The following is a 22,659-nucleotide window of genomic DNA, read 5'->3' as shown; positions in this document are numbered from 1 at the left end:
CTATTGCAACATTTAAATAATTTGCATGGGAAAATATCTTAAAACATAGTGAGTACAAACATAAGCAAATTACCCCACTGTGAAATGAAAGCTGGAGGTTTGAAACCCTAACAGTTGTTTTTCATAAGACCAACTGAAAAAAAAATGTATGCTGTTACAGTTCAGCATCTGTGCTGCTTATTGGATCAAATTCACTTTACTTAAAGTACACAAACAATAACGAGTTAATGATCAACTACCTCCAGAAGCACTGCAAGAAATTCAGTTCAAATCTCAACACATTACAAGGCAATCAGTAATGACATCCTGAGGACAGCATTGATGCCCAACCTAAGAACATAAAATTGTAGCTTTTGGCTTCAGAATTTTGATCATGTTCCAACATGTTCCAAATTATTGTCATGTTCCAGTGGCAATTGAATTGATTTCTCTGCAACAATCAATATTGTTTTTGTAACACTGCAATCATAAAAATGAAATGCAAGAACAATTACTTAAGTCTATCCACGAAACTAGAAATGAAGATTTTGCACTTCATATTTATAGCCAAAGAATCATTTTTCAAAGATTATATTAACCAAATGTTAACCAGACTTTAACACGGTCATTTCCCTGAATGAAGTAAGTGACCAGTTTAGCTATTTTAAAATCCATACTTGACCCCCATCTGTCATTCCAAACAAATACCCCAGCTCCAATCTCCCTTTACTCTCCAAATTCCTTTAACAACATGTCGCCTCAAAAATCTGTGCCCTACTTCCCTGCAACCACATGCTTGAATCAGATTTCAATCAGATTTCTATCCCTGCTAATGTCAGATATTAAATCCTTTGTAATTGCAGCCACACTGAATTCTCAACACTTATCAATCTGCCAGGAGCTTTTTATGGAGTCAATGCACCATCTTTCTTCAATGTCTGTGCACCACTATCCAACAGGGTATGACTGCTCTTTATTTTTAACTATCCACTCAGAACCAGAAAATCAAATGCAATGCTTTCTCTTCTTTTCCTTGTATGCTAGATCATTACCTCTGAAGCCCCCCCTTAGGTCTGCTGTTGCGCTCTCCCACTACTTCTCATTTACATCTTTCAACCCTTATTAAAATGTTTTAGTTGAATATCAGGTTCTCCATGCACGCAAACAGTTCCCAGTACAATTTCAACACCACATCTCGTGACCCCGCCACTGCTTCTGGTTTGTCAACTAGTTCATCTAACGTGCAGAATAAGATTTCCAAGCACCTTTCTCGACTTAAATATTGGGAAATGCAAAGCCATTAGCCACAATAAACTCTACATGCCAGCCACAATAAGAGTAAGCTAGTGAGAAAAAAAACGGCATGTAAAATTACCTATGAATAGGTAAAACGAAAAAGTTAGTATGCATCCTTGACACATTGATTCAGTAGAAATTATCTTGGGGAATAAGGAAATGGCGGAGAAATTAAGCAAATATTTTATGTTTGTCTTCATAGTAGTAAGCACAGGAACCCTCACAGAAAGAGGTGCAGACTACAGTAAGTCTGAACAATCAATCTAGACTGAATTGGTAGCATTAGTTAGAAAAATAGTATCAGAGAAATTAACAGGACTGAAAGCTGAGAAAACCCCAGATCTGATCACCTCTGTCCCAATGTTTTGAAAGAGGTGGCAAAATTCCATAGATTTTAGAATAATTCCCACACTAGAAACTTAAAGAAAGGAGGGAGAGAAACCGGTGGATTGCAGGCCAGTTAGTGTGACATCACTAGTAGGGAAAATCCGACAATCTAATAATTTAAGGGCACCTAGTTGTAATGAGCAAAATAGTTAAAGCAAACCACCTTAAGTGGAGTATTTGGAGTTTTCGAAAGCTTTCGAAAAAATGCTGCACAAGGATTTATTAAACAAAATTAGAATTTATGGGATTGGAAGTAATATACTGGCAGATTAAGGATTGATTCAGAAGATTGATTGAAAACAGAGGGTAGGAATGAACTGGGTTATTTTCCAATTGGGAGGCTGTGAACAGCAGTGTGCCATAAGGATCACTGCTGTGGCCCCAGTTGCTCATACTCAATATCAATGATTTGGATGAGTGGAGCAATTATAATTCATCCATGTTTGCTGATGATGCTCAGCTATATGCTCATGTGATTTGTGACAATGACGCAGGAGAGCTTCAGGAGGATATAAACCAGCTAAATGGATGGGCAAGGACATGGCAGATGAAAAATGTGAAGTCATCCACTTTGGTAGAAGAAATGAAAAGGTGAAATATTTCCTAAATGGCGAGAATTGAAAAGTGTTGGCATTCAAAAGGAACTAGCTTTCTTTGTAGAAGAATAACTGAAAGTACAGGTATTGAATGCAATCAGAAAGGCAAAAAGCACGTTGGCCTTTAATGCAAGAGAATTCAAATACAAGAGTTAAGACATCCACCTACTATTACGTAGCACCATATCTGGAATACTGTCTACAGATCTGGTCTCCCTCCCTACAACGGAAGTGCAACAAAGGTACACCCAGATTGATTCGTGGCATGGGATCTGTGCAATGCGGAGAGATTAAGGAGATGGGGTGATCCCATCAAAAGGCAAAAAATTCTCAAGAGTCTTGAAAGGGTAGATGCAGGAATGGTAATTGCCCTGGCTGCAGTGTTTAGAACCAGGATTCGTGGTCTCATAATCTAGACTGAAAGAAGAAATAACTTCACTCAGAATTTAACAAATCTTTGGAATTCTCCATCTGACAGCTATGGAAGCTCAGAATAATCAAGATACAGATTGAAAGATTTTTGGATTTCAAGGTAACTAAGGGGTAAGGTGTTAATGCAGGTACAATCAGCTATGATCTAATTGAATGAGACAGCCAAAACGAGGGGCCAAATATCCAAATGGCAGAAATGAAACAATATCTAATTACATATCTTAGTCAATTGAGCGGCATCTACAATTATAGACTGCCATTTCCAGAATGAGATGAGATTTCACTGGCATTTTCCTAACCTTAAAAGGATATACATAATGTGAACTGGACTCCACAACTGTCCCAATCTAATTGACATTCTGAACTGCACTATTAGAATATCTTTAAAAGGATAGTACCTGGGGTTTACTCCAGGTGAGCCTAATGTTGAGTACTGGCTAAAAAAGAGCCTTGAAATCATTAGCTTTATTCCTACAGTACCAGCTGAATCATTCTGAATATTAATGGAAATGAACCTTTACATAGTCTGCCTTATAACATCTAAATCAGGTTTGCAAATATCACCATTTTAAAAAAGATTAATATTTCAATTTCAACAACCAAGCAGCAGCAGAATATTTTTAAAGGTGCAAAACCTGATATTCGATTAAAATATATTAATGCGGGTTGAAAAATGTAGATGAGAAATAGTGGAAGAGGGCAACAGCAGACCTAAAGGTGCAAAATGTTTGTGTTCCCTGGGGTGGAGGAGGCTGAGGGCTGATGTGAGGGTGATAGAGAGGGCAGAGAGTAAAAATCTTTACCCCATGGTGGGGATGTCTAAGAGAGCATAGGTTTAGCGTGAGAGGGAGGAGGCTTAGAGAGAATCAGAGGGGAATTTCTTCCCCCCCACCCCCCACCCCCCCAAACACACACAGAGGGTGATCAATGTCTGGAATGTACTGCCTGAAAAGGTGATGGAGGCAGATACTCTCTCAACATAAGAACACAGGAAAACAGGAGCAGGAGTAGACCACCAGGCCCTTTAAGCCTGCCTCACCATTCAATATCATGGCTGATCTATGCTGGTCTCAACTCCTCTTCTGTGCCTGTTCCCCATAACTCTCAATTCCTCTATCTTTCAAATATTCATTTATCTCCACCTTAAACACATCTAATGATCTGGTCTCCACCACCCTTGGAGGCAGAGAATTCCAGAGATTCACTACCCACAGAAAGAAGAAATTTCTACACACCTCAGTTTAAAATGACGGGCCCCTCATTTTGTAGCTATGTCCCCTTTTCACGACTATCCCATGAGTGGAAACATTTCAAATGTCACCCCTGTCAATCCCCCTTAGGATCTTATATGTTTGAATAAGGTCACCTTTCATTCTTCTAAACTCCAAGGAATATAGACCCAAACTGTCTGGCCTCACTTGAAAGGAAAACACTCTCCCTCCCAGGAGTTAGCTTAGTGAATCTTCTTTGGACTGCCTCAAATGCTACTCTAACCTTTTTCAGGTAAGGGGACCAAAACCGTGCACAATATTCAAGCAATGGACTCCCCAACACCCTGTACAAATTGTAACAAAACCTCCCTCTTCTTAAACTCCAACCCCTTTGCAATGAAGGCCAAAGTGCCATTTGGCTTCTTAACTACTTGTTGGACCTGCCTTTTAGCTTTTTGTGATTTATGCACTAGAACACCTAGATCCCTCTGAACCTCACTCATTTGCAGTATCTCTCCAGTTAGATAATAATCCGCCTTTTGATTCCTCTTACCAAAGTGTATGACTTCGCACCTAACCACATTAAACTTCATTTGTCAGGTTTTTGCCCAGTCACTCAATCCATCTATATGCCATTGCAGAATCACAATGTCCTTATCACACAGTATGTTCTTCCACTTATCTTTATATCATTGGCAAACTGGCAAACTAGGAAGCCTTATATTTTGTCTCTTCCTTGAGGTCATTAATGTAAATAATAAATAATTGAGGGCCAAGAAAACAACATTTAAAAGACATTTGGAGAGGTACATGGATAGGAAAGGTTTAGAGGAATATAGGCCAAACACAGGCAAATAGCACCAGCTTAGATGTGCATCTTGGACAGCATGAACGAGTTGGGCCAAAGGACCTATTTCAGTGCTATACTACTCTATGACACTAAGATCTGATCCCTGGGATACTCCAGAAGTTGCATCCCTGCAGCCTGAGAAGAAGATAGACAAATAGTTGAATTGCCAAGGCATAGAAGGCTATGCCCTATTGCAGCTAAATGAGATAAGTGTAGGCATAACAGTAAGTAACAAGGCGACGTGGACACTGTAGGCCGAAGGGCCTGTTTCTGCGTTGTACATCTCCATGACTCTAGCTGTTAAGACATTTGAAACTAGTCTGACTCTTGGGAAGTTTTCAGAAAGATGAATTATTTTTATTTTAACTGGAGTGTGCACAGTAGATATCCAAATGTCAGAATCTAAAAATCTATAATTTCTTCATAAATCTTTTAGGCTTTAAATCATCAGCTATTCTAATACATACACATTTGCAAAATTTATGATTTTCTTGCACTCTTGCATCCAAAACACATCAGATTTTAATTGTCAAAATTAAGAAATCAAATATTCAATAGATAGCAAATACGGCTAATAATGATTAATATTTTGTTTAAAGTATTCACTCTTGGTTTTCAACATTGTTGTAAATTTTGCTGAACTATTTGGAAATTACAAGCTGCAATTTCCATGCTATTATGCCAAGCTTTAATTAACATCAGTATCAGAGTTTAAGGATGAAATGTTAATCGCGCTTTCAAAAACAATATTTCAGAATGAATTACTGTTAAGTTGCTTCTTACTTTACTTACTTAATTGAGTTTCTAAAGTGATCTTCAGCTGGGCTTTTCACAGTGCAGCTATTTAGCAGCCACAGATCTGCACTGGATGAATTTTCTGCAAGTAGGAAGAAAAAAAGAGTATTAGAAAATCCGTTTCTGACTCGCTTCAGGATGTTTCTTTTAACAAAAATAATTATTAAGAATTTTGGAACCTCTATCAAATGGAAACAAGAGGGGATCTGAGGGGGACCTCTTTCCACCCAGAGTGTGGCGAGTACCTGGAATGCCAGACAGACTGGTGGAAGCAGAGTCACTGACAGCATTTAAGAGGTGCCGAAACAACCACTTGAATCACCTGGGCGTTGAAGGCTATGGGCCAAGTGCTGGAAGATGGGATGGGTGCCCACTGGTCGGCATGGATGTGGTGGGCTGAATGGCCTGTTTCCATGCTATATGACTCTGAGAGGAATGCAAGGTATGTCACAGAAGTTACAAAAGGATTGGAAATGAATTAAAACGCACAATGGTTCCTGCTATTAGCCCTTTAGGTAGGGCCGCACAGTGGTGCAGCAGTTTGTGCTGCTGCCTCACACTTCCACATACCCAGGTTCAATTCTAATCTCTGGTGCTATCTGTGTGGAATACGTGTGTTCTCTGTGACTGCATGGGTTTTCTCCAGGAGCTCTGGTTTCCTCCCACATCGCAAGGGCATGCTAGTAAATTGATTAGCTACTGTCAATTATCCCTTTGCACAGGTTAGCGGCAAAAATAATTAAAGTGAAGTTCATGAGAACGTGTGATGGAATAAGTTACATGGGTACAGGGAAATGAGAGGAGTTATGGAACTAAGGATTGTTCCCCGGGAGCTGGCATAGGTCAAATGAATTGAATGGTTTCCTACTGTCATTACAAGCATAACAGTGGACAGTATACTTAAAAGAGAAATATAAACAATTCAACCATGCAGCAAAGTATAAAAAACATTCATACCCTAGATAAATGCTTTAAAACGATAAATCAGTCTTTATCACTGGTAGCTAACATCCTGACAAAGAGTTGATGTTAAATGTGAAATTACCTGAATGTTAAATTGGCACAGATTTTGCTGCCAATGCTGTAGTGAATTGCCAGCAATTACCCACATATTAGCCAATAAATTCTAGACTTGGGAAATGCATATATTCAAACTGTGAAATCACGAACTTGCTGACAGACTTGAAAAATTTGTCACTATGCTCCGGAGTTCTGAGTTGGACCTGGCACAGAATCCAAAAACACATTCATTTGAATGCTGATTTACAGAGATGAGGAAGGATGACTGAAGTTCCATATTTTAAACAATTTCAGTTTGTACTAATGTTTATGGAGGCAATTCCAGAGCTCAGGGCTTTGGCAGGTGAAGGCATGGTCTCTAATAATGGAGTGATTAAAATTGGGGATACTCAAATGAACAGAAATGGAGAAGCAAAAATGTCTTGTGGCGTTATACAAAGAATGAGAAGTGATACTGTGGATGATTCACAAAACATGGATTTTAAAAAGACGTTTTTTTAAACAGAGGCTAGGGTAGCTCAGCAAATGCGAAGGTGATGCGTGTATGAGACTTAGTGCGAGGAAGGTTTTTTGGGCTACTTCAAATTTCAGAGCGTATAATATTTCTGGCCAACTGACAATTCATGTCATGACTTTGACTAACGTTCAGCACGAAATAACATTTGCTTGTTTGTTTTCCACAAAGTTGAATCAAACTCTAATAAAGATACAGTAAATTATTTGGCCTCTTCTCCAATGTTCCATCCTGAGCAAAAATTTTACAGCCTTCTCCACATTTCTAGTGAACTTGGTTTGACTGAACAAGCAGTCAAACCAAGTTCACCACAAATCTCCCCTTCAAAAAAATCCTAAAAAAATACAACTGCCCCATTTGTGTGCACTGTAAATACAAGGATTCAATGCAATGTTCTCCATTTTTGTTCAAAAGGCTTTTGGTACATAATACCAATGCTTTTGCAGTACTTTGGGTCATTTTAATTTATTGATACATATAAATCTCAAATAAAACTGAGTTATCCATCACCCTCCATTTCATTATAAAGCTTAGTACTCATCACAAAAATATATTTACAAGCCTTCCTTCAATATCATAGAATCTCAGAAAAATCAGAGGACAGAAAGAAGATATCTTCAAGTGCATACTAACTGTTCCTATTATCACTTTTGTAATTAGGCCCTCTAGTTAATATTGCCTCTCCTTATTCTTCCTTCTCATTTGTAACACTTCGCATTTATTGATGCTAAATTTCATCCGCCATGTCTGCCCATTCCACATGCCGGTATATATCATCTCAAAATCTATCATTATCCTTTTCACAGTTCACTGCACTTCCAAGTATAGTGTCATCCAAGATTTGGAAACTGTGCCCTGTACACCAAGTTCCATGTCATTAAAATACATTAACAAATATCCGAGCACCATCGTGCACATCACTCCAGTCCAAAAAAAAACAAGTTTGTCAGTACACTCTGCATTTTATTATGTGGGCAGTTTTCTATCCATGCTGCTAACTGTACCATTTATTCTGTGGTGTTTAATCCTGCTGGTAAGCATCCTTTGTGGTGCTTGATCAAATGTTTTCTGAAGGTCCATATAAAGTCCATCAACCACATTTTCCTCTTCAACAGACTCTATTATCTTCAAAAAGCTCCATCAAGTTAGCTAAAGATGATTTGTCTTTTAAAAAACTTCAATGCTGGTTTTCCCTAATCAATCCATATTCTTCCAAGGCCCTGCTAATTCTGTCCCTGATAACTTCTTCCAGAAGCTTCCATGCCACCATGGTTAAACTGAAATAAAAACAAAAAAAACTGGAAATATTCAGTGGGTCAGGTAGCATCTGCAGATGGAGAAACAGTTAACATTTCTGGTCAATCAGAAGTGGGAAAAGGTAGAGACAAAATAAAGTTTAAAATTGCAGGGGAAGAGGAAAGGAACAGAGAGAACCAAAGGTCAGGTCTGTTACAGAGCCCAGAACAAGAGAGATTGAATGACCTATCCTTCTAAGTACAACTAGCCTTTAGCCTCCTAATCATCAAGTTTTGCCCTGTCCTATAGCTCAACTGTATCTTCCTTTTCTGAGATTGCAGCAGCATCTTCTTCCTTGGTAAACGCCTTATTTAGAGCTTCAGTAATGACGTCTGCCTCCATAAATAGATCTTTTTGGTTCCCAATCAGCCCCACCTCTTCCATTCCTCTAAACTCCAAAGAATCACAAACTCACTGGAATCCTACTCATCTAACGATCTGTTCTTCCCAACCTACACTGGCTACACTATCATCTAAATATTAAAATTCTCCATTCTTGTTTTCAAATATGTCCATGGCCTCATTCTTCCCAATCTCTTGTTACGTCTTGCAGTCTAAGAAATCTTCTGGATTTTAACCATCCTCTTAATTTGGCCCCTTGCGCATCTTTGATTTGCATCACTTTACCAGTGGAAGATAACATTTCCTTTGTCTAGGCCCATAAACTCTGGATTCACTCTAAACCAATATGCACTTGATTTAGATGAATCTTTCATCCTTTAAGATTCTCCTTAATGTACTTCTTAGGCCAAGATGTCAGTCTTCTTAATTACCAACTTTGAATCCTTCCAGTAAATTATAAGCAATTTCTTTCCCAAGGTAACCGTGCCATAAGAGCATTCCAAGCCCCGTCCAAACCCAGAACTTGCATCTTTCTTTAGTTTCTTTCCTCTGTACCATCTTGTGCATTCTGGGCTATGAAACCCACTCCCTGTTGGTTCAATGCTATTTCCAGTAAACTATCTCCCAACTCACACAGAAGGTTAAAAATTTTAGACTGAAAAATAATGCTGTTTAATAATAAACAGAAAGTACATCTTGACAAGTGGAATGTGCAACTGAGATTTACACCATGTACAGTAAAACTCTGATAATTTGCCATGCTTGGGACTTTGGTAATGCCAGCCTGGCAGATTTTCTGAACTATTTGATATTATTCCAATTAATCCCTCAATACACTTTGAATTCTCTTTTTTAAAAAAAAAAGATATATACAGTAGTATAATGAATTTTCCAGTGAACCTAGTAGGTTTAAAGGGTGCATGAAGATGGGGCCTCAGTGAGTTTAAAGGGAGCACGGGAAACGTCATCCAGTGAGCAAGACAGCGAACCATCAGAATTTCCAAATAATCAGACAGCAGATTATCAGGGTTTACTGTACTATACTCAGTTCCCATAGCAAAATACAGGCCTATTGTTTACATCCTATTGTATTATTTTACAATACATCTTTTATAAAAACTGTACCTGGCTCATATGACCTATATAGAAAATCTGCCTTTCAGTTAACAGCCTATCATTTAGTTGTGCAATACCAGGATTTCCATCAAGGAAAATAAATCATGGAAATCATAAACAAAAAGTCAGGATAATAATGTGCCAGCAATGCATGATATTTAAATCATTTGCAAACAGTATGTGTACAATGAATACTTGATTGACATGTATTAAATGGATAAAAACCAAAAACCCAAAATGATATTCTTCTAGAATTATCTTCTTAGTTTCTCTAATTCACAATTTGCACTTTTCACTCCAATTGCATGATTCACTGCAATTATATTCCACATATAACCTTGCAGAACATGCAATACTTGTTTCAAATTCGATTCAAGGTGTACAATACTGTAAAAGACCACCTAAAATAAGTTATATAATTCAAAACAAAACTTAATCTTTCTGTGAGTCCTCATCTGATACCATCAGTCCAAAATAAGTTTCAATGTCCTTTACATCATTCTGTCATTTCCTCCACTGCACACTTAATGAACTTACTCTCAAGCTGATACAATCGGCCTCCACTCTCTGGCACTGCAGCCCAATTCACACATTCAGCAAATTCAAGTTGAGAATCAGATCAAAATTTCAAAGTATTGGACACAACTAGTTTTCGATACTTGGATAAGGATGTTAATTACTCGTGCTGAAGAGCATTTGCCATCTTCAGGTATGGGGATGTTGGGCCAAAATCTGATAGGGTGTATTCCCTGCTAGTGGGAGACCCATGCCTTAAGCAGCCAGAGAGGAACACTAAGCAAAGAACTGAAAAATGATCTGTTCATCCTCTCACTGGTAAACTATCCAGCGCACTAACAAAAATAGATCATTAACATTGGAAGTAAAATTGAATAAGTGAATACATCTGTTTTCAAGAAAAAATGTTAATGTGGATGGCAAAAAAACAAGAAATTGCACACAATATAATTTTAACATTTCACCAATCATGAAACCAGTTTTTATTTCATATAAATGGAATCAATTTCCATTATATATTCAGCTATCTAATAAACAGTGGCTTTTCAATTCTTTAGATAAAAATTAGGAAACTACAGACTGTACTCAGATCATAAGAAATAGAAACAAAAGATAATGACTGGTCTTTTACCTTGGTATCATTTTCTTGTCTATATTTCCCCAAAACCTCTCCAGATCCTCCTCATTACCCTCACTTGGTATCAGCTGAAAATGTGGATACATTAAATTGGAACCCCTCATCCAAATCATTGATGCAAACCGTGAACAGCTGGGGCCCCAACATTAATCCCTGCCTCACCTCACTTGTCACAGTCTTACAACCTGAAAATGACCAATTTATTCTACTCTGTTTTCTATCCATTAACCAATTCTTAGTCTATACTGGTATATGGCCCCCCCATTAACCCATCTGACCAAAGCACCTCTGCAAGTTAACCCTGGCCTTACCCATTCACAAATATTCCCTTTGGCCTATACCTCCCTCTCCCAAGCTTCTCTGCAACTTAAACACTGTGCTCTAATTTTGCTTAAGAATCTCTTGTGTGGAGTTTTATCGAAGGCCTTCTGCAACTTCAAATACAATATATCAACTTATTCCACCTTATTTATTCTTCCAGCCACAACCTCAGAGAATTCCAAAAGATTGTCAAACATGATTTTACTTTCACAAATCCGTGCTGTCTCTGCCCAGTGCTATTATTATTTTCCAAGTGCCCTGTTATCATTTCCCTAATCAGATTCTGGCACTTTTCTAACTACCACGCTAATTGGCCTATGGATCCTTGTTTTCTTTCTCCCTCCTTTTTTAAATAGTGGGCCTTCAAATCTATGGGAATCCTCCAAGAATCTATTAAATTTTGCAAGATGACAACCAGTGTATCCCTGACTTCCATAGCCATATCCTTCAAAATCCTCAGATACAGATAACTGTAAACAGTATACCCTTCTGTCAGAAACAGGAAGGGAACAATCACTCTATTGGGAGTATTCTATAGGCTCCCCAATAGCCACCAGGACATTGAGGAGCAGATAAATAGGCAGAATTTGGAAAGGTGTAAAGATAACAGTGTTGTTACCACAGGAGACTTCAACTTCCCAAATATTGATTGGCACCTCCTTAGTGCAAAAGGCAAAAGAATTTGTTAGGTGTGTCCAAGAAGGATTCCTGACACAGTATGTGGTCAGGCCGACTAGAGGAGAGGCCATATTGGATCTAGTACTAGGCAATGAACCTGGTCAGGTGACAGACCTCTCGGTGGGCGAGCATTTCAGAGATAGTGACCACAACTCCTTGACCTTTAGCATAACCATGGACAGGGATAGAAGCAGACAATATGGGAAAGTTTTTAATTGGGGGAGGGCTAATTACGACAGTATTAGGCAGGAACTTGGGACTGTAACTTGGGAACAGATGTTCTCAGGGAAATGCACTGAAGAAATGTGGAGGCTGTTTAGGGAACACTTGCATGGGGTTCTGGATAGGTTTGTCTCACTGAGACAGGTAGGGTAAAGGAGCTATGGTTGACAAGAAAGATGAAGCATTTAGGCAAGAGGAAGAAGGACGCATACTTTCAGAAGCAAAAATCAGGCAGGACTCTTGAAAATTATAAGGTAGCCAGGAAGGAGCTTAAGAAGGGACTTAGGAGAGCTATAAGGGGACATGAGAAGGCCTTGGCAAGTAGAATAAAGGTAAACCCCAAGGTGTTCTGCACATACGTAAAGAACAGGAGCGAGGGTAGGACCACTCAGGGATAAAGGGGGAAACATGACCCTGGAGGCAGAGGAGGTCCTTAATGAATACTTTGCTTTAGTGTTCACAAGGGAGAGGGACTTTGATGAATGTGAGGTCAGCGTAGAAAAGGCTAATGTGCTGGAGCACATTGAGATTAAGAATTGGTAGTGTTCAGGCTTCTGGAAAACATTAGGATAGATAAGTCCCAGGGGGTGGACAGGATATACCCCAGGTTACTACAGGAGGCAAGGGAAGAGATTGCTGGGACGTTAATGATGATATTTGCATCCTCCCTGGCCACAGGAGTGGTACCAGAGGATTGGAGGATGGCAAATGTTGTTCTGTTGTTCAAGAAAGGTAATAGGGATATTCCTGGGAATTACAAACCAATTAGTCTTATGTCAGTAGTGGGCAAGCTATTGGAGAGGATTCTTAGGGACAAGATTTATGAGCATTTGGAGAAGCATAGTCTTATTAAGGATAATCAGCATGGCTTTGTGAGGGGCAGGTCATGCCTCATGAGCCTAAATGAGTTTTTTGAGGAGGTGACAAAACAAATAGATGAAGGTAGAGCGGTGGATGTGGTATTTATGGACTTCAGTAAAACATTTGACAAGGTTCCCCATGGTAGGCTCATCCAGAAAGTCATGAGGCATGGGATCCAGGGAGACTTGGCTGCGTGGATATGGAATTGGCTTGCCCACAGAAGGCAGAGGGTGGTAGTAGATGGAGAGTATTCTGCCTGGAGGTCGGTGAACTAGTGGTGTTCCACAGGGAACTGTCCTGGGACCCTTGCTTTTCATGATTTTTATAAATTACTTGGATGAGGAAGTGGAGGGATGAGCTAGTAAGTTTGCAGATGACACAAAGGGTTAGAGCTGTTGTGGACAGTGTAGAAGGTCGTCGTAGATTACAATGGGATACAGACAAGACGCGAAGTTGGGCAGAGAAGTGGCAGATGGAGTTCAATCCGGAAAAGTGTGAAGTGATACACTTTGGAAGAATGAACATGAAGACAGAGTACAAGGTTAATGGCGGGGTTCTTAACAGTGTGGAGGAACAGAGGGATCTTGGGGTCCAAGTCCATAGATCCCTCATGTTGCCTTGCAAGTTGATACGGTGGTTAAGGTGGTGTATGGTGTGTTGGCTTTCATTTGTCAGGGGATTGAGTTCAAGAGCCACGAGGTAATGTTGCAGCTCTATAAAACTCTGGTTAGACTACACTTACAGAATATTGTTTAATTCTGGTCACCTCATTACAAGAAGGGTGTGGAAGCTTTAGAGAGGGTGCAGAGGAGATTTACCAGGATGCTGCCTGGATTAAAGAACATGTCTCATGAGGAAAGGTTGAGCGACCTAAGGCTTTTCTCTTTGGAGCAACGCCAGATGAGACATGAGAGGCAAGTTGATGGAAGTATATAAGATTATGAGGGGCATAGACAGAGTGGACTGCCAGCACCTTTCCCCCAAGGTGGCAATGGCCAATACCAGAGGACATCAGTTTAAGGTCAGAGGAGGAAAGTTTAGGGGACATGTCAGAAGTAGTTTTTTTTTACACAGAGAGTAGTGGGTGGCTGGAATGCACTGCCAGGGATGGTGGTAGAGGCTGATACAATAGGGACGTTTAAGAGACTCTTAGATTGGCACATGGATGTAAGAAAAATGGAAGGTTATGGGCTGTGTAGAAAGGAAGGGTTAGATTGATCTAGGAGTAGATGTCTATATAGGTTGGCACAACATCGTGGACTGAAGGGCCTGTACTGTGCTGTACAGTCCTATGTTCTATATGTTCTTATTATTCAATCTAGTCTATTGTACTGAATGTAGCTAAGACAAGCAGGCTTCCAACCCAAACATTCAAGTGATAGATGCATCTGCTTTGCTATTGCCTATTCCCAGGATAACTAGTAAAGAGTAAAGAACATTGATTAGAGGGTAACTTGCTGGTGTAAAAGAATTATTTAAGGTCAAATACCCTCTTTATTTGGCAAATCAAGGAGCCATGCCGTACACTACAACTGATGATGGAATGGTCCTCAATTATATAACTAGCAACTTAAATGCAATAGTTGACTCTAAATAAATTCTAAATAATACACTGAAATTCCAATAACTATTCCTCCCAGGATTTCTGACTGGAATAGTCCGTAAACTATAGACTAGAAGAAATGATGATTAATATCATTTTATCAGTGACGGACAGACACATGGGTGTAACCTTGAGGCTTTAAAGGTGAATATGATTTACTGCAGCATATACAAAACAGTAGAGTGATTCTGCAAAGATTTTACATTGAAATGTGACTGGTAAAGTAATATTGTCTTAATTCTAGGAAAAATTATATTCCAAATTTCTCCAACAAGGCATTTATTTTTGCTTTTACTTCCAAATGGGTTGCTGGATACTTGTGCCTGGAAATCAATTTTATACAATATATCTCCTGCCCATCCACAAAGATGTGTTAGATCTTAGATCTCCTCCATAAATACTTAGAGAAGAACTAAAGCAAAATACTGCAGATGCTGGGAATTAGAAATACAAGTAGAAAATACTAGAAATATTTAACAGATCAGGCAGTAACCCATAAACAATGTAACCCAAAATCTTCAAGGTCAATTACCTTTGTTCAGAACTGGCAATCAATATTTATTCCTGCAATAATTTTTGATTTCATGAAGCCATTACTTTATATTAGCCATCATGTGTAGTGGACAAAGTGGAATATGATTCAAATTTTATGGCATGAAGTCTTAGAATTATCAATCTTCATTATAGTCACCATATAGCCAGTCCAAGACTAGACCATTACAAATGTCAATCTTAGTGAATTGGTAGATGTACAATCATTCAATCAATCATTCTCTCAACTTGAGAGAAACACCTGGCATCTGCTCTGCATTTGAACAATAGAATAGTTGAGTAGGAAATTGTGAGTTTATGCTTGTTGCCTAGAGCTTTTTTTTCAGTGTAACAGAGCCAACACCTTGTGCTGTCTGGCTGTAATGCAAAATGGAAACAAAACTAGCATAAAGGACATGAAAAAGCAGCCCAGTTCAAAGCCCACAAAGTGAGTAATAATTAGCCAGATAGGTGTACAGGCCTGTCAGCTGAAATGTCAGTACTCCCTTTCAAAGACGTCCTTTGACTGTTGCTATTTAACAATCTTATTACAGTATACTGATCTGAGAAGCTACAACCTGATATGGACTTGAGACATACCTTTGGCACATATTTTTCATAAGAAATATCACACAAAGAGGAGACAAATAAACTAGAACAGCAAATTACATTAATGTAGCTTTTTTTTTTAAAAGAGTAGAACATTTCAAAGTACTTTACAGAAGCATGATCACACAAAATGTAGTACCAAGCCACAAGAGGAGATATTCGGGTGCATGACAAAAAGCTTGGTCAAATAGGTAAATTTTAAGAACATCTTGAATGAACAATGGGTCCTTCACAAACCGATCTCCCAAAGAACATGCATTTTTAAACATGCGAAGATCTTTAAGATTGACAGTCATATTACATTTGAACACTTGAAGGCATACAGGGATTTCAGGGAAAGACAGGCACAATGGAAGGGTACAACACTTTCAAGCATTTGAAGAGGAAATCGAGGTTGGAAATGGAGCAGTAGTATGCAAGAACTGTTGAGAAGGGGAGTTGATAACAGCAGATTATTGAAAGGGAAAAGCACCCGGGAAATTGTTAACAAAATGAGGCCAAGAAGGGATTTCGGATGGATAGCCATTTTGTTTTCTTGAGATTAATCACTGTAAGCTTTACAAAATGTGGCAAAATGTACTACTTTTATTGCATAAATAGTATTAAACCATTGATGTGATACTACCACAGACCATCCTGTATATTTTATACATCAAAAGTGATTGTGTGCTTTCCATCAAAACCACCTGCAACAACCTTGTGATCCAAGCCAAAATTCCAATATGATAACTGTGATGTAGCACAGCAATACCAGGATCACACTTCAATAAAATGCCAACATGCAGTTTTACCAGTACAATATTAGAATGAGAATTGATGCGCTTATGTACACGTAGGTTCTAGCTTTCAAAAAAAAATGTACAGATTTAAGTCTTTAAAATAACAAAACCTTACTAGAAGTGTGAATTTGCACTCAGTGAATCTTTCTCCAATACTACAGTTTAGACTTATCCTTGCCTGTTATTCATCTGTCAAAAGTTACTGGAAAATTATTAGGGCTTTAACATTTAGGAATGTTCATTTTCTAGTTTTATTTAGTAATGGTTAATAATTGAGCAATTCCTAAGATTTTGCAAAGTTCATTCCTCCATCAACTATGGAGCAGATTTTCCCCCACAAAAAATCTGTAAGCACGGCAAAAGCCTGATGAAAAACACCCTTCTTTGTGAAGATTATACTTATTGAGAAGATTTATCAACTTAAATGGAATTGTTATTGTCTAGTATTTTGTGTGACTGGTTATATCTATTCTGAACTCAAACTAGTGAAACTAATGTAACTGATGGGATAATAATCATGACTATTAAAACTGAGGGAAATAATTTGAGCAATAATACTAGCTATATATGCTGAACCTGCAAATGTACCATTTTGCATCAGACAATTCATCACACATGGGGTTTTGCCAGACTCATGTACAATATCAACAAGCAACCTGCCTGAGGAACTCAGTCGGTCAAGCAGCCTCTGTGGGGGGAAAAGGAATTGTTGACAGTCCTGATGCAGGGTTTCAACCTGAAATGTCAACAATTCCTTTCTTCCCACAGGTGCTGCTCAACCTGCTGAGTTCCTCCAGCAGATTGCTTGTTGCTCCAGATTCCAGCATCTGCACTCTCATATTTTCATGTACATCATCATTTGATGCTTCATTTATTTAAACTTCAAATTATAATCATAGAATTTTCTGTTGTCTCTTTTGGCAATTGCAATCAAATAACAACAATGACAAAACCTACCTTTACAAGTGGCAAATGAATATATTTCTATCTCACCAATATAGATATGTTTGAAACAGTTTTCAAAAATACAAAATTCTTAAATACTGGCACTCGATCTCAAATAAAATGAGTGCAATTCATAATGGTATTAAAATTTTTTAAATTACCCGAACATAAGTTTTTTTCAGAAATTAGTTCAGAGAAAACTAATTGTTTAAACAGAGGGATCGTAATACGGAAAACTTTTAATTAGAGACTGATTCACTAATATATAGAAATAAGTCTCAATCAAAACTATTATCCAATACTTGAAAAAAAATTACTAGTTGGCATCTGCAGTGCCCCTATAGACCAAATAGCAAGAACTACTAAAAGTACAAAATGGAGTTTAATGTGGATGGTGTAAATGGATGGTTGATTATCAGTGCAGACTCAGTGGGTGAAACGGCAGGTATTGGACTATGACAATGAGAAAGAGCAATTATTTAACACAAGATGCTGGTCACAGCCCAATAGCAGGGAAAATAGGGTAGTAGAAAGCATTAAAAACATCACAGGAATCAGATAATTTAGTCATAAATTTTGTGCTCAAAATCAGAAGTATGGAGAAGACTCCCAAGATCAGTAATATGCATGCCTCAGTCACATAAGTTATAAAACAATGTTTCATTTACACTAACATATTAAAAAAAATTACTCCTTATGCACCAGTGCACAGATATAAGATCTAATGTCGTTAACATTAGATCCATCTCTTGTTAAGCTGCACAGTATCTTTGCTAACTTCGTGTTTGAATCCTTCTACTCAAATTCTTCTTCACAGAGCTGAAACTACTCTGGTCAAAGCAAACAGCAGTATCATCCATGGATATGACACATCTTCCATCATTGCCTCCTCAACTTTTCCAAGGCAGTCGTTATTTCATTTACTCAGCAGTTATCTCTCAATAGGCATATTTGGATTTAGGTGGACTACTAAAAGCGTTTCTCCTTGCACCCTGAAGTAACCACAAATGTGCACACTTGACCTCCTCCACTAAATTCTCTGTATGGTCTTCCTCTATTCATCATCGTCACAGGTATTGGTATATACCTGTGCTAAGATACAATGAAAATCTTTTGTTTTGCCTGCTATCCAGACAGATCATGCCATACATAAGTACATCAAGGGAGTAAAAAGAAAAACCGAATGCAGATCGCTTCTGTATAAAAGATGGTAAACACCAACACTTCTCCACCATCTCTCTCAACCCTCTGAATTTCAGGCTACAGTTCACAATGATTTATGAATTGATGGGTCAAAATATCTAAATGAACAGCGAAAAAAAATTGCCCTTTTCAGTGGATCCTTCCTCTTCTCTGATTGTTCACTTAGGTTTATATGAATTAATCACATTCTTGGTGCTTTGTTTGACTTGTACTAGACCAACCATTCCACCATATAAGAAAAATGCAGAACTTGATTACTCCACTGTTGCCTTCTAAGCCTCCCAGCCTTCACTGTCAAATGCAATTCTAAATGCACTTGCCCATCACCCTGTCCTTGTTGCCTATTCTGTGTTCCTCATTTTCCCAGTGCATTAACTTTAAAACGGCTTTCTGTAGTCTCACACCAACTTGCCTTTGAAATTTACTTCAGCGTTACACCCACTGCATGAAAATGTTCAATGACAAAGGCTTCCTGTACAAGCCTTGTCATCTACTCCCACTTAACAATTGAGGAGCAGCCTGTCCAGCAGAATTCCCTTCTTATCTCTACCCTTCTCAATACTTTCACTTCTTGGCTTGCCCTCAAAAAAATTGAAAATTGTTTTCATTTTTTGCTCATGCTGTCAAGGTACTGCAAATTTCAGGTAGAGAGGAAAAATAATCGGAAACCACGTTACCTTGAAGTTCCTTATTCCTGTGGCTCCTTCACCCCTTCTCTTTCCCCTCCCCCACCCTCATGACCTGCCCATCTATTCCCCACCTCCCTCCCTTTTTTTCCATGGTCTACTGCCCTCTCCTACCGGATTCCTTCTTCTTCAGCCCTTTTCCTCTTCAACCTCTCAGCAGTCCTTTACATCCCCCCCTCCCTCACCCACCTACCTTCCTCCTCTCACCTGGACTTACCCATCACCTGCCAGCCTGTGCTCTTCCCCTCCCCCGACCTTCTTATTCTGGCTTCTACCCTCTTCCTTTCCAGTGCTGATGAAGGGTCTCAACCTGACACATCAACTGTTTATTTCCCTCCACAGATGCTGCCTGACCTGCTGAGTTCCTCCAGCATTTTCTGTGTATTACCTTGAAGTTTGTCTCTTAACAATTTGCTTCGATGTTTCCATTATGATTGGACATGAAATAATGTTCAGGATTAATTATTTCTTTAAACAACAGCATACAGTAATGATAGCTGGGTCATTAGGCTTGTGTCAGTCACTATGATTGATTTCATACACATAATTTATATTACAATGCATAGAATCGCATTTAGCACAAGTTCATGCCTGTCCTTAAGTGCATCAATACCATTTGCTTCAACCATTCCCAGTGGCAGTAAGTTTTATATTCTCACCTTTCTTTAGTCATGAATCCATACTAACCCCATGACTACACATTCTCTGACATTCAATATGGGATATGTTATCAAGTGCTTTTTGAAAATGACTGCTACATTATCATTATCTACTTTCTCTGTTACCTATTCAGAAAATTGATTAAGGTTGGTCAAGCAAGATTTTCCATTTAGAAATCCACGATTATTCATTATTCAATATTTGTTTCTAGTTTTTTTTCCTTCCTTCAGAAGGAATTCCATTATTTTTACCAACCGCTAATCCTAAACTGATTTCGTCCATAATTCCCTAGACATGTTCTATATCCTCTTCTGAAATATGGACATTAATTAAGTGTATAAAAATGTAAATCTGTGCCACCAGATCCTTTACAGATGAAATATTAAACGTTGAATAACTTCTTCACCTAGAATCTTTCAAGCTTACTTTGATACAATCCATCCAGAACTAGGGATCCTCTTCAAGTTTGATTAATTTACTTAGTATATCCCCTCTACCCTCTTTAAATGTCCTTAACTTGTTACTCAACATTCAATATTCCATTTGCCTGATAAATGATAAAGTCAAATAACAATATATTTCTGCCACCTATCAGTACCTATTGTATTGCCCTGTCTATATCTCTATTGTCCCATTCCCATCCCACTCTTCCTTTTTTATTGTTGTGTACTGTCACGAACCAGCAACAAAAGAAACACACTGAGCATGATTCAGTGTTAAAAACTATTTTATTAATCACTACTTATGATAATACGTAAAATAAAAGTAAAAATGTTAGTATGTTAGAATTCAAAAATGTTAAACCTTGAACGTTAACCCCAAAACTAAACTCTTCGTGTGTGTGTGTGTGTGTGGCAAAGTCCAAAACTCCCAGTTCAGGAATGGTTCTTAAAGTTCAGTTCCGCAAGCCATAAGGTGAAACATGAACAAGGGCTTCTTCAACAACCATCGTTGTCAGAAGATAAGACATAGATGTAGAAAAACAGAGAGAGAGTAAATACGAAATCCAAATGTTCCACGATGGAACCCAAACGACACTCCAGTGTTTACTCGGTAGTGACTTCCTCACCCCGAAAAGCATCCAAATCGTGGTCGTCCACACACAAATACCTGTTTCCTTCTACAGGTCAGCAACAAAGTGAACTCCACCGGATTACTTCCAACTTCCATACATGGATTTTAGTGGCAGACACAGTTATAGTTTCTCATCCATCGATAGAGAAAACTAGCAGGCTGGTGTCTCTCTCCCTTCTCTCTCTCTTCTTCTTCGGACTTCTTCAACAACGTCATTACGTCCTTTATCTTCTATTGACGTAAGCACGCCACACACCCAAATACACACACACTCTCTATCTTAAAGGGACATTCACTGAGTCCGTAACAGTACATAAAAATGTTTTATTATTGTTTCATATTCTTAATAGATTCTGTATAGATTTTTCTTTGTTCAACTCATTGTTTGCCAAAATTGCTGGCCATTTTATCTTCCCAAGTTTTCAATCCCAAAAAAAGATCACTGTTTTGCTAATTAATCTGGTTTTCATCATACTTTATTTCTTATTTCCATTTTAAAGTATATGATGTGATGGTCACTAATGCCTACTTTTCCTCTACTTTCACTTCTCTTATCTGCTCTGATTCATTCTCCTTTGGAGTGGAAACTTATCATCCTTGATCCAGAGAGGCTGCCAAGGAAGACCATTACTAGATACAGTAGTGAATCCTCCCTTATTTGACATTTCTGCACATTGGGTGAGAAAAGAGTCCTATATACATTGCAGGAGCTCCATTCTCCTAACCCTTTTCTTTACCTCTTCTGTCCAACTAATATCAAAGAAATTGAAGTCTTTCTTGATTATTATTCCATATAAAAAAAGAGCAGTGCTTTTGATACACACTCATTTCCTGAATGTGCCTCAATAGTCTTCTTTCACCTTTCCTTCCATCTGTAGATACTGTGTAGACCATGCCTATAATTGTGATTGATCCTTCATCATTTCTTATCATTAACTATATTGATTCTGTCAGCCATATGTTTATAAATGCATCCGTCCTCCATTCACAACACTTTCTGGAAAAATTAGTCTGCATTCACTGGGAGAAATTACTGTCGTTTCTGTTTTTTTCTGCTGCTTAAATGTTTCCTGAGTAAATTGACTTTGTTGTACAACGGACTGTATTCTGTAAATCACATACCTCCCCTATCTGAACTTATTCACTGGTTTCACTGTAGAGGTATGTGTTATTTTAAGATAAGTTTTACTTCCTAGTCAAGTCACTGCTTTCCCTAAGATCCAAACATAGCTTGCAGTTGAAGTTAATTAATTTTTAATACATTGGAAATGCATTGGGTTTCTCATTATCATCATTTCACGCATCATATATTAAAACACAGAGTCTTGCAGCACAGAAATAGGCCTTTCAGCCCACCATGATTCCAACCACCCACTAGATGAAAAAGTCCTTCTTCAGATTCCCTCTAAACCTTACATTTTACCCTAAACCAAGTCCCTCCAGTTTTAGACATCTCTGCTATGGGGAAAAGTTTCCTACTATCTAACTCATCTGTGCCCC

The 22,659-nt window shown here is 38.4% G+C and overlaps 1 protein-coding gene across 1 annotated transcript in view; it reads right to left on the bottom strand.

The window, feature by feature from the left end:
• Positions 1–22,659, bottom strand: part of cdkal1 (CDK5 regulatory subunit associated protein 1-like 1) — a gene marked incomplete at its 5' end in the record, with an annotated part of 448,677 nt that overhangs the window by 387,594 nt on the left and 38,424 nt on the right. Inside the window, one exon of the mRNA XM_052016953.1 lies at positions 5,544–5,628. Within this exon, the coding sequence (XP_051872913.1) occupies positions 5,544–5,628 (85 nt within the window). The remainder of the gene's footprint in view (positions 1–5,543; positions 5,629–22,659) is intronic.

Source organism: Pristis pectinata, chromosome 5, assembly GCF_009764475.1.
Source record: "Pristis pectinata isolate sPriPec2 chromosome 5, sPriPec2.1.pri, whole genome shotgun sequence".
NCBI lineage: Eukaryota > Metazoa > Chordata > Chondrichthyes > Rhinopristiformes > Pristidae > Pristis > Pristis pectinata.
The sequence above is the reverse complement of the archived record's forward strand: the minus strand, read 5'-3'. Positions and strand labels throughout refer to the sequence as shown.